The 15,923-nt window shown below is 36.5% G+C and overlaps 1 protein-coding gene and 1 long non-coding RNA gene across 5 annotated transcripts in view; one reads left to right on the top strand and one right to left on the bottom strand.

The window, feature by feature from the left end:
* The window catches only part of LOC142234983 (RNA-binding protein Musashi homolog Rbp6), a 1,501,536-nt gene that overhangs the window by 529,510 nt on the left and 956,103 nt on the right, over positions 1–15,923 (top strand). For all 4 annotated transcript variants that reach the window (XM_075306193.1, XM_075306192.1, XM_075306194.1 and 1 more), the window contains exon 5: positions 13,005–13,089. In XM_075306193.1, the coding sequence (XP_075162308.1) occupies positions 13,005–13,089 (85 nt within the window). The remainder of the gene's footprint in view (positions 1–13,004; positions 13,090–15,923) is intronic.
* Positions 2,477–2,956, bottom strand: LOC142234987 (uncharacterized). Its single transcript, XR_012721764.1, has 2 exons — positions 2,842–2,956; positions 2,477–2,778 (listed from the first exon to the last, which is right to left on the bottom strand). It is a non-coding gene; the product is annotated as an uncharacterized LOC142234987 (long non-coding RNA).

Below are 15,923 nucleotides of genomic sequence, written 5' to 3'. Positions count from 1 at the left end.
TTTTAGTACTGCTACTGATAACGATGTAGAGCGCGTCATCTTCAGTTTAAAGAAAGGGAAATGTCCTGGTTCTGACGGAATTAGTTCTGATTTAGTTTTGAGATATTCTCATATGAGTATACCTCATTTAACTCGAATATTCAACGACATTGTGATTAGTGGGACCTATCCCAATGTACTGAAAATCCATAAAGTGTTGCCGATCCCGAAGAAAATTAATGCTTGCACAGTGGACTGTTATAGGCCAATAGCTGTTTTATCGACATTTAATAATATCTTCGAGAGACTTTTGTATAACCAAATATCTAAATATTTGGAAGGTAATGAACTACTAAGTGATTTCCAATATGGGTTCAGGAAAGGATGTGGGACGGAAGAAGCTGCAGTAAATGTGGTGAATTCGATATGTGATAAATTAGATGGTGGGAATAAAGGTGTAGTGGGAATCTTCTATGACTTTTCCAAGGCTTTTGATCTAGTTGACCACAATATTTTAATTGAAAAACTTAAGTATTATGAAATCAGATGTAGCACTTTATACTTGCTCCGACATTACTTGCAAAATCGTAGACAATATATCTCCATAGGAGACTAGAAGAGTGAAGTCGGTGTTGTGGAACACGCTGTTCCACAGGGAAGTGTACTGGGACCACTATTATTTAGAATATATTTGAATGATATTGTGAACCTCGAATTGGACGGCACGATATTTTTGTATGCTGATGATATTTGCGTCTTATATGGTTATAGGTTTGAACAAGCTGTTAAGGTATTGATTGAACGCGATGCAGCTTTGATTTCTGAGTTTGCCAGGGTCAACAAATTGTATCTTAACTCCGGTAAGACTAAGGTTATACATTTTCAACCTCGCGTTAATCGTAATACTTCTTTTTCTGTACGTATAGAAGGAGTAGCAGTAACTGAGGTACCAAGTTTAAAGTATCTGGGGATTTACCTTCAAAGTAACTTGAATTGGGACGGGCATGTCGCATATTTAAGGGGGAAATGCGCACAGGCCATTGGTTTCTTATTTAAGTTTAAAAACAGGTTTAGCTTTGACACGAAAATGCTAATATATAGGGCACTGATACAAAGTCATCTGAACTATTTGATTATTTTTTATGGACACGGGAAAAGTGAGGAATTGAAATGAAAAATAATGTATTTACCTAGTTTTTGCATATCCATTTTATGTTAATATTCAAGACTTATGTTATTTATTGAGCTTTGAATTTACCGTTGCCAACTAGCCTCAACAAGGTCTATAAGACGCTGAGGCATCTATATCTTGTATATACCATAAAGCTGTTATTTTAAATAAAAAAAAAAAAACAAGTATATACGGCCGTAAGTTCGGCCAGGCCGAATCTTATGTACCCTCCACCATGGATTGCGTAGAAACTTCTACGAAAGACTGTCATCCACACATTTCAACTCACATGGTTGTTAAATATCATATACTACCACCACGTACCAAATTTCAACCAGATCGGATGAATATTGCTTCTCCAAAAGGCACCGGAGGTCAAATCTGGGGATCGGTTTATATGGGAGCTATATATTATTATGGACTGAGAGGAACCAATTCCTGCATGGTTGTTGGATACCCAATACTAACATTACGTACCAAATTTCAACCGAATGGGAAGAATTTTGCTCTTCCAAGGTGCTCCGGAGGTCAAATCTGGGGATCGGTTTATATGGGGCCTATATATAATTATGGACCGATATCGACCAATTTTTGCATGAGTGTTTGAGGCCATATATTAATATCACGTACCAAATTTCGACTGAATCAGATGAATTTTGGTCTTCCAAGAGGCTCCGGAGGTCAAATCTGGTGATCGGTTTATATGGGGGCTATATATAATTATTAACCGATATGGACCAATTTTTGCATGGTTATTAGAGACCATATACTAACACCATGTACCAAATTTCAGCCGGATCGGATGAAATTTGTTTCTCTTAGAGGCTCCGCAAGCTAAATCGGGGGATCGGTTTATATGGGGGCTATATATAATTATGGACCGATATGTACCAATTTTTGCATGGTTATTAGAGACCATATACTAACGCCATACCAAATTTCAGACGGATCGGATGAAATTTGCTTCTCTTAGACCGATATGGCCCATTTGCAATACCATCCGACCTACACCGGTAGAAAAAGTTTCGTTAATACGATGAATTTCTACGTTGTATTAACGAAATTCTTCATTAAAAGTCAGCCAACGTAGCATTTCGTTATAACAACGTAATTTTACGTTATATTTACGAAACACTTTATGGAATACATTTCGTAGTATTAACGAATAATTACGTTGCTATTACGTTACATTTCGTTGTATTAACGAATATTATTCGTTGTATGAATGAAATTTATTCGTTGTATGGGTGCAGCTTATACGTTGTATGAATGAAAATTATTCATTGTATGAATGAAAGGCGAACGTTGTATAAATGAACACAAACGTTATATTAATGAAACCCAACCAATTAGCGCATTTGAGTGTAGTAATTGGTAGTGTATTATTTTTTGTTAAGATCTTTGGAATATGGTTTATATACAGTAAGAAATAATATATAATGATAAATTAAGTAATATAATAAACATATATTGTGACTTTCACTTAAGAAAAAGCCTCTTATTTCTAAGATCAAAAAATGATAATCGTATCACCGTGTCCATTTATCCAATTTTTGTGCAACCAAGGTTCATCACCGTAATTGTTCCGCCTTCTTCATCTGAAAGTTCACTTCCCCGGGGCATTTTCACTAAAGATTAAAAATGTACACTAAATTTCTTGCGAATATACAAAAAACACCAATTTAACTCACCTCACCCATCTATGTTTATTATTCACAAAGAAACTGTAATGAGCGTGTGCACTCTTCAGCGAAAAGAACGTAAATGTTGTTAATGTTTGCCCATCAGACAAGTTTTCTGTTGAACTTTTTACCGTTTGTTTTTCAAGACGCACACGCACACATGTGCTTATTGCCATACTAAGATGTGTATGTACCAATTACATACACGCTAGAGAGAGTATGAAGAGACGTTTTAGACAGAGAGAGAGAGAGTAAGGAGAGGCAGAAATACTCAAAGTCCCATTCGTATTATTAATGAACATATTTCATTAATATGACGAAATATAACAATTTAAAATTTATTTTTTAACGAGCCATATCATTATATTAACGATCGATTTCGTTTTATAAATGAAATTTTCAATTCCAGTTTCAGAGTATATAAAACGACTGTTTAGTTTAAAAGTTTCCAAAAGTTACTCTCTATGTGCAAATGATTATAATAATTTCATCTTGGAAAATTTTTTTATTCTAATTCTTGAAAAAATTACAAAGTTAATATTCGTAATATTAACGAAACGTGTTTCATTAATATAACGAAAAACCAAAACACAAAATTGTCTTTTAACGATTGATTTCGTTGTATTAACGATCATTTTCGTTCTTATAACGAAACATTTCGTAATATTAACGAAAAATAATCAACGAAGCCCGTTCGTTAATAATACGAAACATTTTTCTACCAGTGTACATCAATAACAACTACTTGTGCCAAGTTTCAAGTCGATAGCTTGTTTCGTTCGGAAGTTAGCGTGATTTCAACAGACGGACGGACGGATGGACGGACGGACATGCTCAGATCGACTCAGAATTTCACCACGACTATGGTGGAGGGTATAAAAATCTGGGGATCGGTTTATATGGGGGCTATATACAATTATGGACCGATGGGGACCAATTTTTGCATGGTTGTTAGAGACCATATACTAACACCATGTACCAAATTTCAGCCGGATCGGATGAAATTTGCTTCTCTTAGAGGCTCCGCAAGCCAAATCTGGGAATCGGTTTATATGGGGGCTATATATAATTATGGACCGATGTGGACCAATTTTTGCATGGTTGTTAGAGATCATATACCAACATGTGCCAAATTTCAGCCGAATCGGATGAAATTTCCTTCTCTGAGAGGCTCGGCAAGCCAAATCGGGGGACCGGTTTATATAGGGGCTATATATAATTATTGACCGATGTGGACCAATTTTTGCATGGTTGTTAGAGACCATATACCAACACCATGTACCAAATTTCAGCCGGATCGGATGAAATTTGCTTCTCTTAGAGGATCGGAAAGCCAAATTTGGGGGTCCGTTTATATGGGGGCTATACGTAAAAGTGGACCGATATTTGCAATACCATCCGACCTACATCAATAAAAACTACTTGGGCCAAGTTTCAAGTCGATAGCTTGTTTTGTTCGGAAGTTAGCGTGATTTCAACAGACGGACGGACGGACGGAAATGCTCAGATCGACTCAGAATTTCACCACGACCCAGAATATATATACTTTATGGGGTCTTAGAACAATATTTCGATGTGTTACAAACGGAATGACAAAGTTAATATACCTCCATCCTATGGTGGAGGGTATAGTAATAAAACTGAAGGAAATGTGGGCGTTTTACATTTTGTATACACTGTATGATCAGAAGTTGATATTTCGATGTGTTCCAAACGAAGTGGCATACTTATTATATCCCTGTCATTATCCCATGGTGACAGAGTGCTCATATAAAAGTTCAAAGGATATCCTCACTTAAACCTTCCTGACCAATATTTTGCTCCCATAACGTTTCACTAAGATTGCTCCTCGATGTTGCTTCTCGATTTATTTCAAATTTGTTCCACTGTTTTGGTGAATGTGTTTCGCATATGTTTTCCTTATTCATGATGCAGCATGAGATGCAGCTGCATTTGTTATTGTTAATGTTCCCACTGAGATTTCCAAAATGAAATTTGATTTTAATACACAACACCAAGAATGAATTTGATTTCCTTTTTTTTCTCGACGTAAGGGTAATTTGGGGAAAGTGTATCCATGCAATTTAGATACCCTAAAGGAAGTTTAGAAATGTATTTAATTTGAACAGAGACGAACTTCTTGCACTCTTCACCATTAGTTAGGCTGTATATGAAACTTGCTGAATCCAATTGAAGATTGAATTATTATTTAAAAATAACAAATTTTTTCTGCAAAACGAACTATAATCTTATCAATAGTTTCCACACAAGTTCTTGCCAATAATAGTTTCGTTTTATTTTCTTTATATAGACAAAGACATTTTCCATTATATTCACTTCAGGAAGTAGCGGTAGCTGCTTCAACGTTTAGTTCAAGTGATCCTAGTTTCGTTAGAATAGAAACTAAAGAAGTTGTCGAATTCACCAAGTTACTAACCAGATGTGAATTGCATTTGTTGTAGGGCTTATAAATATTTTATTTTATCTTTATTCATTCTCCTATACATTTATATTTTGCATATTTGACACCAGGACAAAAATCTAAATTTATTAGTCCTTCATACTTATCTGTGCCATTTACCTTTCCAAAACAAATATCAAATCACCCATGGTAGTGCCCTTAAATCGAATAAGAGTTTGTTTTCTAGGGTATTAAAAATTCGATGTGTGCTTGTCTTTCCTTCATAGGATATCTTCATTTAAAAGCCATTTTTTGTCTGTCTGTCTTACTGTCTGTCGGTCCTGTTACAAGCATACACACAGTTTAAGGATATCACTGGCATGAGTGTAAATGGATGTGTGAGCTTTAGATTTTCACAAGGATTTTCCAAAGAAGTGGGAATGTATTTGTGGGCATCCACAAGTGCACAATTGTAGATTCTCACACATACACAAGAGAAAATATTTCAATGTTTGTACGATTCTCAGAAAAAGTGCCCATAAGTATTTATGAATGAGGAAAATTTTGTGGAAAAACTAAATAGATTTTTATCTTGTCGAAATTGCTTTACATAAGAAATAAAAATAATAAAATTAAATGAATGAATGAAAGAACGAACGAACGAACGAACCCCCTAGTGAACGGAGTATGGAACGAAACCTATCAAAAATGCCAAGTAACAAGTAAATGCTATGGATGAGTGCGCTCATTTCAAATGGCAGTTACTGCCAAAAGGACGATGTTATTTGGCTTTTGGCAAATAGGAAACTTTAAATTAAAGTAATTATAACTGTACAACAAAGAAGACATAACTTTTGGACCTTCTACAGTAGGAAATCATATGTGAGTGAGTCTTTTGACATATTGGAATGGGTAAAGGGATGAATGTTTAGAATAAAATGAAAACAATTCATTAAAAGGATATGAGAATAAACTGGAATGGAAAGCCTGTAAGTTGTAAAATGCTGCCAAATCAAGATTGTACTATAACTACACTGAAAAAAATATTGTCGTGAGGTCAAGGATTTCATGTCTTTAAAATACGAATGCAAATTTCGCTTAGCATAGAAGACGCATTTCTTTCTCTACTATAACATTTTTTCCTTGTCCAAAAGTCGATAAACTTTTCAATGAAGTCGTAAAGTCCTTATAATTAAGTTATTTGACTTAAAAATGAGTATCATAATATGAAAGAACAAATGTTTGGGCTAAGGTCAACTTGACTTTAACAGTTCTGAACAAAATCTTTAAATTTAATGAAATTGTCTTTACATTTGTTGTTTGTTTTTTATCTTGACTACAAACCAAAAAATCGTTCAAATACAGGACATGTTTTTCACCATTTTATTTTAAAGACTTTTTTACTTAAAACATAGCATAATTTCTACTAGAAGTCGAGTCTTAATTTGAAAAATAAAGTTGTCGTTAACTCGTTTTTAAAGGACTTTGATAGCATATGAGGTATATACGGCCGTAAGTTCGGCCAGGCCGAAGCTTATGTACCCTCCACCATGGATTGCGTGAAAACTTCTACGAAAGACTGTCATCCACAATCGAATTACTTGGGTTGTGGTATCTTAAAACTTCTTAACATCGTTTTCTAAGTTGTGAGTTAGCCCATACGTGGTAGAGAGCCAGAATTGGAATATGGGGGTTGCTTATATAGGGGCTATATACAATTATGAACTTGATATGGACCAATTTTGTGTGATTGGGGATCGATTTATCTGAGGGCTATATATAACTATAGACCGATATGGACTTAGGCATGGTTGTTAACGGCCATATACTAGCACAATGTACCAAATTTCAACTGACTCGGATGAAATTTGCTCCTCCAAGAGGCTCCAAAACCAAATCTCGGGATCGGTTTATATAGGGGCTATATATGATTATGGACTGATATGGGCCACTTGTGGCATGGCTGTTAAATATCATATACTACTATCACGTACCAAATTTCAACAAGATCGGATGAATTTTGCTTCTCCAAAAGGCACCGGAGGTCAAATCTGGGGATCGGTTTAAATGGGGGCTATATATAATTATAGACTGATATGAACCAATTCCTGCATGGTTGTTGGATACCATATACTGATATCACGTACCAAATTTCAACCGAATTGGATGAATTTTGCTCTTCCACGAGGCTCCGAAGGTCAAATCTGGGGATCGGTTTATATGGGGGCTATATATAATTATGGACCGATGTGAACCAATTTTTGAATGGTTGTTAGAGACCATATACCAACACCATGTACCAAATTTCAGCCGGATCGGATGAAATTTGCTTCTCTTAGAGGCTCCGCAAGCCAAATATGGGAATCGGTTTATATGGGGGCTATATATAATTATCGACCGATGTGGACCAATTTTTGAATGGTTGTTAGAGATCATACGCTGACATCATGTACCTAATTTAAACCGGATTGGATGAAATTTGCTTCTCTTAGAGGCTCCGCAAGCCAAATATGGGGATCGGTGTATATGGGGGCTATATATAATTATGGACCGATGTCGACCATTTTTTGCATGGTCATTAGAGATCATATACTAACACCATGTACCAAATTTCAGCCGGATCGGATGAAATTTGCTTCTTTTAGAGGCTCGGCAAACCAAATCGGGGGATCGGTGTATATGGGGGCTATATATAATTATGGACCGATTTTTGCATGGTTCTTAGAGATCATATGCTGACACCATGTATCAAATTTCAGCTGGATCGGATGAATTTTGCTTCTCTTAGAGGCTCCACAAGCCAAATCGGGAGATCGGTTTATATGGGGGCTATATATAATTATGGACCGATGTGGACCAATTTTTGCATGATTGTTAGATACCATATACTAATACCATGTACCAAATTTCAGCCGGATCGGATGAAATTTGCTTCTCTTAGAGGATCGGCAAGCCAAATATGGGGGTCCGTTTATATGGGGGCTATAAAGGGTGATACGGTCAAAATTTGGTCAATATAAACTTGATGTATTTCTTTCAATTTTGCATTTAAAAAACCTGAACACCCCTCATTTTGAAGGTGTGTGTGTGTGTGTAGAATGTTGCTCCTATTTTGATTTTGGAATTCACTCTTCAGTTGTCAAAATGCCGTCCAAGCAAGAAGAGCAGCGTATCAAAATTTTGCTCGCGCATCGCGAAAATCCGAGCTACTCGCACGCAAAGCTGGCAAAATCGCTAAAAGTTGCCAAATCAACCGTTACAAATGTAATTAAAGTGTTTGGGGAACGTTTGTCGACAGCCAGGAAGTCTGGATCGGGGGGAAATCGAAAACCGGAAGCCGCTGAGACGACAAAGAGAGTTGCCGGTAGTTTCAAGCGAAACCCTAACCTCTCTCTCCGAGATGCCGCAAATAAGCTGGGTGTATCGTCTACAACCGTGCATCGAGTCAAAAAACGAGCCGGACTATCGACTTACAAGAAGGTAGTGACTCCAAATCGCGATGATAAACAAAATACAACGACCAAAGCGCGATCCCCGACGATGCTGACGAAGTTTGACTGCATGGTAATGGACGACGAAACCTACGTCAAAGCCGACTACAAGCAGCTTCCGGGACAGGAGTTTTATACGGCAAAAGGAAGGGGAAAGGTAGCAGATATTTTCAAGCACATTAAACTGTCAAAGTTCGCAAAGAAATATCTGGTTTGGCAAGCCATCTGTACCTGTGGCTTGAAAAGCAGCATTTTCATAGCTTCAGGGACTGTCAACCAAGAAATTTACGTGAAAGAGTGTTTGGATATACGTCTGCTGCCTTTCCTGAAGGAACCACGGTTTTTCCGTACTGTTTTGGCCGGATTTGGAATCTTGCCATTACGGTAAAAAGGCCATGGAGTGGTACGCCGCCAACAACGTGCAGGTGGTTCCCAAGGACAAGAACCCTCCCAACACGCCAGAACTCCGCCCAATTGAGAAATACTGGGCTATTGTCAAGCTGAACCTAAAGAAGACCAAAAAACTGCTAAGGACTAGCAGCAGTTCAAGGCAAACTGGCTTTCTGCGGCGAAGAAGGTGGACAAGGTGGCTGTACAAAAACTGATGGCAGGTGTCAAGCGTTAGGCCCGGCAATTCGGATTTGGAAAAGCGAAAGCCTAACTGAATATTTTTCCTGAATTTTATACTAATTGAACTTGAAAATGAAATTTAATTTGATTTTTTAAATAAACGATTTCACCGATTTACACGCGATTTCCCTTGACCAAATTTTGACCGTATCACCCTTTACGTAAAAGTGGACCGATATGACCCATTTGCAATTCCTACATCAATAACAACTACTTGTGCCAAGTTTCAAGTCGATAGCTTGTTTCGTTCGGAAGTTAGCGTGATTTCAGCAGACGGACGGACATGCTCAGATCGACTCAGAATTTCACCACGACCCAGAATATATATACTTTATGGGGTCTTAGAGCAATATTTCGATGTGTTACAAACGGAATGACAAAGTTAATATACCCCCATCCTATGGTGGAGGGTATAAAAATTGTATAAAAATATAGTGCACAATTTTACTACAAAATGAAATAGTTCATATTTTCCAATTATACAATTATTTTTCGAGCTTTATGGACAGATATAGATTAAGGAACATGGTTATAGAGCCATTGAAAAGAAAACGCCTGATACAAATCTATACACGCCTGGACTGTACATGTTTCGGTTCGGGCGAATGAACCTTTCCACAGCCTTTAGTATAGAGCATTGTTCGGCTGGTCACCACTTAGGTGAATTCTAACAAATTAGCTTTCTAAAAATAAATTTCGTGTTGTTGCATTACTATGTAACAAAACGAAATAAAAATAAGATTAAGGGACTTGTAAGTTATATGAAAAGAAGATGTACAGTGGGAGAAAAGATGATTCAATTTGTAAGACGAAAATTCCTAAATGTTATCTCCATAAGGAGTTAGCATAAAGGGCCCCATATTGAGTTATCTCTCCCATCCAGATCTATACTAAATGCTGTGGAAAGGTTCATTCGCCCGAACCGACATATGAAATCAAGCATAAAAAGTTATTGAAATTTGAATTGATGCCCTGGGTAAATTTGAATCCTCAAAATTTAATATTATTTAAAGAGTTTGCTGGCTAGGAGAAGGAAATATAGGACGGAAGAGAATGAAAAGCAACTGAAGCTAGTGAGCAGGATTATAAAAAAAGCGATGTGAATTTGTAGAGAGAATTACTTTTATGATAATTTGTCAAGAGTTGGTGGGGATGTAACGAAAACATGGCGATTCGTTAATAAAGTTCTAGGTAGGAGGAACAAGAGTACTATACCTGACTTTGTCCATGATGGCCAGTCAGTGAATAACAACAGGGCGAAAGCTAATCTTTTAAACGATTTGTTCTTAAATTCTGTAGAGGATCTGAGAGGGGCAATAGAAACTATTCCTGGTGATGATTGTAATAATCTCAGGACGATGTGCCGCACTGTGAGCAGATTTGTGCTAGATCGTGTCGAGGTTCAGGAAATTGATGAAGTTGTGAGGAATTTGAAGCGGAACACTTCTGCAGGATATGATGGAATTTCGGCAGACATTTTGGTTGAATGCCGGGGGTTGTTGGCCCCATCCTTAGTGCCAATCTTTAACAATATTGTAGATAGCAGCAGCTACCCCGATTGTTTAAAAATAAGCAAAGTTACACCGATGCCAAAAGTGTCAAATTCTACGCAACTTCATCAATTTCGACCTATTTCTGTGTTGCCAGTAGTGGATCTTGTTGTCGAGAAATGGATTCAAGCCAGGATAATGAAATATGAAATAATAATATGAAATAATGAGGTTGCGGGACAGATGAAGCAGTGCTAAATGTGTTGAATTATATATACTGTAATATAGATCATGGTTATAGAGGTGTAGGTGCTCTATTTTTAGATTTGACAAAAGCCTTCGATATTGTAGATCATCACGTACTTCTTCGGAAGTTGTCATATTATGGTATTCGAGGTGATGAATTACAATTGTTTAGAAGTTTTTTGACAAATCGGAGGCAGTATGTGGTAATATCTGGAGAGGAAAGTAATGTATCAGTCGTAAGGCATGGAATTCCGCAGGGAAGTTGCTTAGGTCCACTACTTTTCCTTATCTATATAAATGATTTATCCAATCTGGGGTTAGATGGCCGGATGTATATGTTTGCAGATGATATATGTCTGCTTTACCCTTATAGAAACGACGTGACATTAAAAAACGCTATGGAAAGGGATATGGCCTTGATCCTTGAATATACAAGGTTAAATAAGTTAGACGAAATTGGTGCGTTTTAGACCGACTTCGAACCAAGCTGTTAGTGAGTTTTCAATATCCATCAATGGTGTTGTAGTTAACGAAGTCAAGGAAGTGAAATATTTAGGTATATTACTTCAGCATAATTTATCTTGGGACTCTCATATATCTAGTCTGAAGAACAAAGTAGCTCCACCGTTAGGAATTCTTTTTAAAATGTTTTTGGACTCCAAAACTAAGATGATGCTATATCAGTCATTGGTGCAGAGTCATCTTGGTTATTTGGCAGTCATTTTTGGATGGAAGAATACCTCAGCTCTACGTTCCTTACAACGCATTCAGAATAAAGCCCTCAAGGCCGTCTTTAACTTGCCCATGAAGTTTTCAACGATACCACTATATGCGGAAATTTCTAAAAATATTTTGCCTGTACATGGTTTGTATAGATATCAGTTGTTGCTATATATTTATAAGACTGAGAAAAATATTGGCTATTCTACGTTAAAAATTTCCAGGAATCAATCTGCTTTTAACACTAGAAACAGAACATCTTTAAGGGTAGTGAGGTGTAGATTGCAAATTACCAAACAGAGAATTGAGTTCATTGGTACTTCCCTATTTAATGCATTACCCCATGATGTGAAGCATGCATCTAATATATCGCTGTTTAAGACCAGATATGAAATTTTCTTAAACAACAGAAAAAAATTAATTATTTTTAAAAAGATTTCTTCAGTTTGACAAAAAGTATTAACTTTTTTATAACATGTTGCAATTAGAAAACTATTTTAGCTAAAATTTTCTAAAATAAACCTACATTTTCTTCCACGGTGGGTTCACTTGTTTTTTTTTTTTTTTGTGTAGATCCTCTTAGATTTAATATGGATTATATAAGTTCACCATATCTCAGTGGACTCAATAGTCTGAATGAGTTTGAAAAACTGGCTGGCTCTCCACATATCCTAACTTATACTACTATGAACCATGTTATTTAAGGGACTCTTTAACGAGTCTATCCAAAATAAAAAAAAAACGTTCTTCTTCATATTAAGCCAATTGCAATATGTATCTCTGCATCCTGGTCAATAAGGATAATGACCATTAGCATTATCAAACAATTGATATACAAATAAAAATTAACAAAACTGACATTTAAATTGAAATGGACTAAGTGCGCTGGGTCTTTCGTGCTTTTTTTAGTATTACGCTCCATTTTCGTCATTCTCTCCATCATTTGTGTGACTTATAACTGCAATTGACGTTCATTCATTTAGTTAATCCCTATTTATATGCAATTTTTTTTTTTTGTAAACTCCTCATCATGACTTTTTAGCATCCGTTTCCATTTTTCAAGTGTTCTATTTTCTTTTTTGTAATATTTACACAACAAATAATAATATTGACATTACACTCGAATACTTTGTTTTCGTAACGAAACTAACTTTGGATTTTTTCTCTGTTTTTTTTCTTTTTCTCTTTTTCCAGAGGTTTTGGCTTCATAACATTCAGCGATCCAGCGAGTGTAGATAAAGTTTTAGCCCAAGGTACCCACGAAATAGACGGTAAAAAGGTAAAGGCAACAACTATTACTACAATCTACCACCTACAACTACTATTACTACCCTTTCAAATATGCATAATATGCACTATTTCAGTTTTTTTCCTCAGTTTCCCAATGTTTTTGTTCAGTACTTTTTAATTCAGTTTTGGTTTTTTGTCCACAATCTACATGTATACTCTGAAGGGGCTGAATATGACACTTATCAAGCGTTTTGCCATACCATGAAAATTTAGCAATAGATTAATTAAAAGGCCAGAGGCTAACCATCGTGTAATATATTTTGCATATGACAGATATTTTTAATACAACATAATTTGTGGCAACAATTTTTGTTTAATGTTTACATCCAAATACTAATCTTGGCCAAAATCATTATCCGTATATCAAGAGACATCAAAAATGTTTCAAGAGAATTTTTTTTTTTTTTAATGGTAAAATGTTCCATGTTTCGCCATCCAAAAATAACATATTCCTCCTGAAATATATTTGAGGTGATCATATTCCTTCGTTCTCTGCGTGATCAGAGATGATCTGTATCAAACTTTTTTAGGTTTGCGACTTTCGCAAAGTTGTAAACGTCGTAAACGTCACATACGCGTTGTAAATGTAGAAAAAGTAACAAAAGTCGCAAACTAAAAATACTTTAGTCGCGTCAGCTAGGCAGCAAATTCGATGATATCCAAGACGATGGTATGCGCGAAGAAGTTTCAATTCTTAGGAATGTTCACAATTATCGGTTTTAGCCCCCACATTTTCCATATTGCCTTTTGCACGAGTACAGGGTAAACGTGGATTTTCTCGTCCTTTCTTAGCTTTAAGTCCAGTCTCCTGTCCAATATAACCCCAAGGTATTTTGCACACTCACCATCGGGAATTTCGATAACACCTAAGAAAATAGGCTTGACCATGGGAAAACTGTCACAAATTTCTGCAGAAGCTCACAGCGAATGCTGTCAAACTAAATTAAAAAATGTTCAGGATTTCTTCTATTCAAAATTTGGTTTTCTACACTAGGTTTACGACTTTTGCGATATACGTATTATACCGTCGCAAAAGTCACAATTTGTGACAGGCCAACCCTGGTAGTGACTCGGATTTATTCCTCCTTTTATACATGCACTGGAAGAGACTTTTCTTTTCTGAGGAATGAAATTTAAAAATAAACCAAGATTTCTTTTGATGTTAAAAAAATTTCTTTAAAAGCAAATAAATCAGATTAGAGACAATCATTGCGACATTTCCCTTATACTCCGATTTATTTGCAGTTAAAGAAAATAACACATGAAATTTCGTTTGTCTAAAATTTCATTCCTCAGGAATGATTTTTTTTTGTGTGAAGGAACTATTTCCTTCAAATCGTTCTATTAATTCACTCAGTCCTTTTCGTTCCCTGCCATCCCATCAAAGGAAGTAGTGCTTTTCCTCCGTTCCTTTGAATGAATCATGTAGTTATTGACTATTTCACAAACTAATAAGTTACACACAAAGAAAAAATACTTTCTTTAGGAACGAAATTTTAGACAAACGAAATTCCCCGAAATTATAAATTATATACTTACCCCCATTTTTAATGAAGCTCCGTTAATGCTATGTAAGCTAACGAACTTTTAAATCGTACTGTGAACATACCTGTCATCTTGCCTATATATTCCATATGCCAGTTTGGAACTTAACTGCAAACATTTTTATACCCTCCACCATAGGATGGGGGAATATTAACTTTGTCATTCCGTTTGTAACACATCGAAATATTGGTCTAAGACCCCATAAAGTATATATATTCTGGGTCGTGGTGAAATTCTGAGTCGATCTGAGCATGTCCGTCCGTCCGTCCGTCTGTTGAAATCACGCTAACTTCCGAACGAAACAAGCTATCGACTTGAAACTTGGCACAAGTAGTTGTTATTGATGTAGGTCGGATGGTATTGCAAATGGGCCATATCGGTCCACTTTTACGTATAGTCCCCATATAAACGGACCCCCAAATTTGGCTTGCGAGGCCTCTAAGATAAGCAAATTTCATCCGATCCGGCTGAAATTTGGTACATGGTGTTAGTATATGGTCTCTAACAACCATGCAAAAATTGGTCTACATCGGCCCATAATTATATATAGCCCCATATAAACGGACCCCCAAATTTGGCTTGCGATTGCTCTAAGAGAAGCAAATTTCATCCGATCCGGCTGAAATTTGGTACATGGTGTCAGTATATGGTCTCTAACAACCATGCAAAAATTGGTCCATATCGGTCCATAATTACATATAGCCCCCATATAAACCGATCCCCCGATATGCCTTGCGGAGCCTCTAAGAAAACCCAATTTCATCCGATTCGGCTGAAATTTGGTACATGGTGTTAGTATATGGTCTCTAACAACCATGCAATAATTGGTCCATATTGGTACATGGTGTTAGTATATGGTCTCTAACAACCACGCAAAAATTGGTCTATATCGGTCCATAATTACATATAGCCCCCATATAAACCGATCCCCCGATTTGCCTTGCGGAGCCTCTAAGAGAACCAAATTTCATCCGATTCGGCTGAAATTTGGTACATGGTGTTAGTATATGGTCTCTAACAACCATGCAATAATTGGTCCATATCGGTCCATAATTACATATATCCTCCATATAAACCGGTCCCACGAATTGGCTTACGGAGCCTCTAAGAGAACCAAATTTCATCCGATCCGGCTGAAATTTGGTACATGGTGTTAGTATATGGTCTCTAACAACCATGCAAAAATTGGTCCACATCAGTCCATAATTATATATACCCCCCATATAAACCGATCCCCTGATTTGGCTTGCGGAGCCTCCAAGAGAAGCAAATTTCATC

This window comes from Haematobia irritans, chromosome 4 (assembly GCF_050003625.1).
Source record: "Haematobia irritans isolate KBUSLIRL chromosome 4, ASM5000362v1, whole genome shotgun sequence".
Classification (NCBI taxonomy): Eukaryota; Metazoa; Arthropoda; class Insecta; order Diptera; family Muscidae; genus Haematobia; species Haematobia irritans.
The sequence above is the reverse complement of the archived record's forward strand: the minus strand, read 5'-3'. Positions and strand labels throughout refer to the sequence as shown.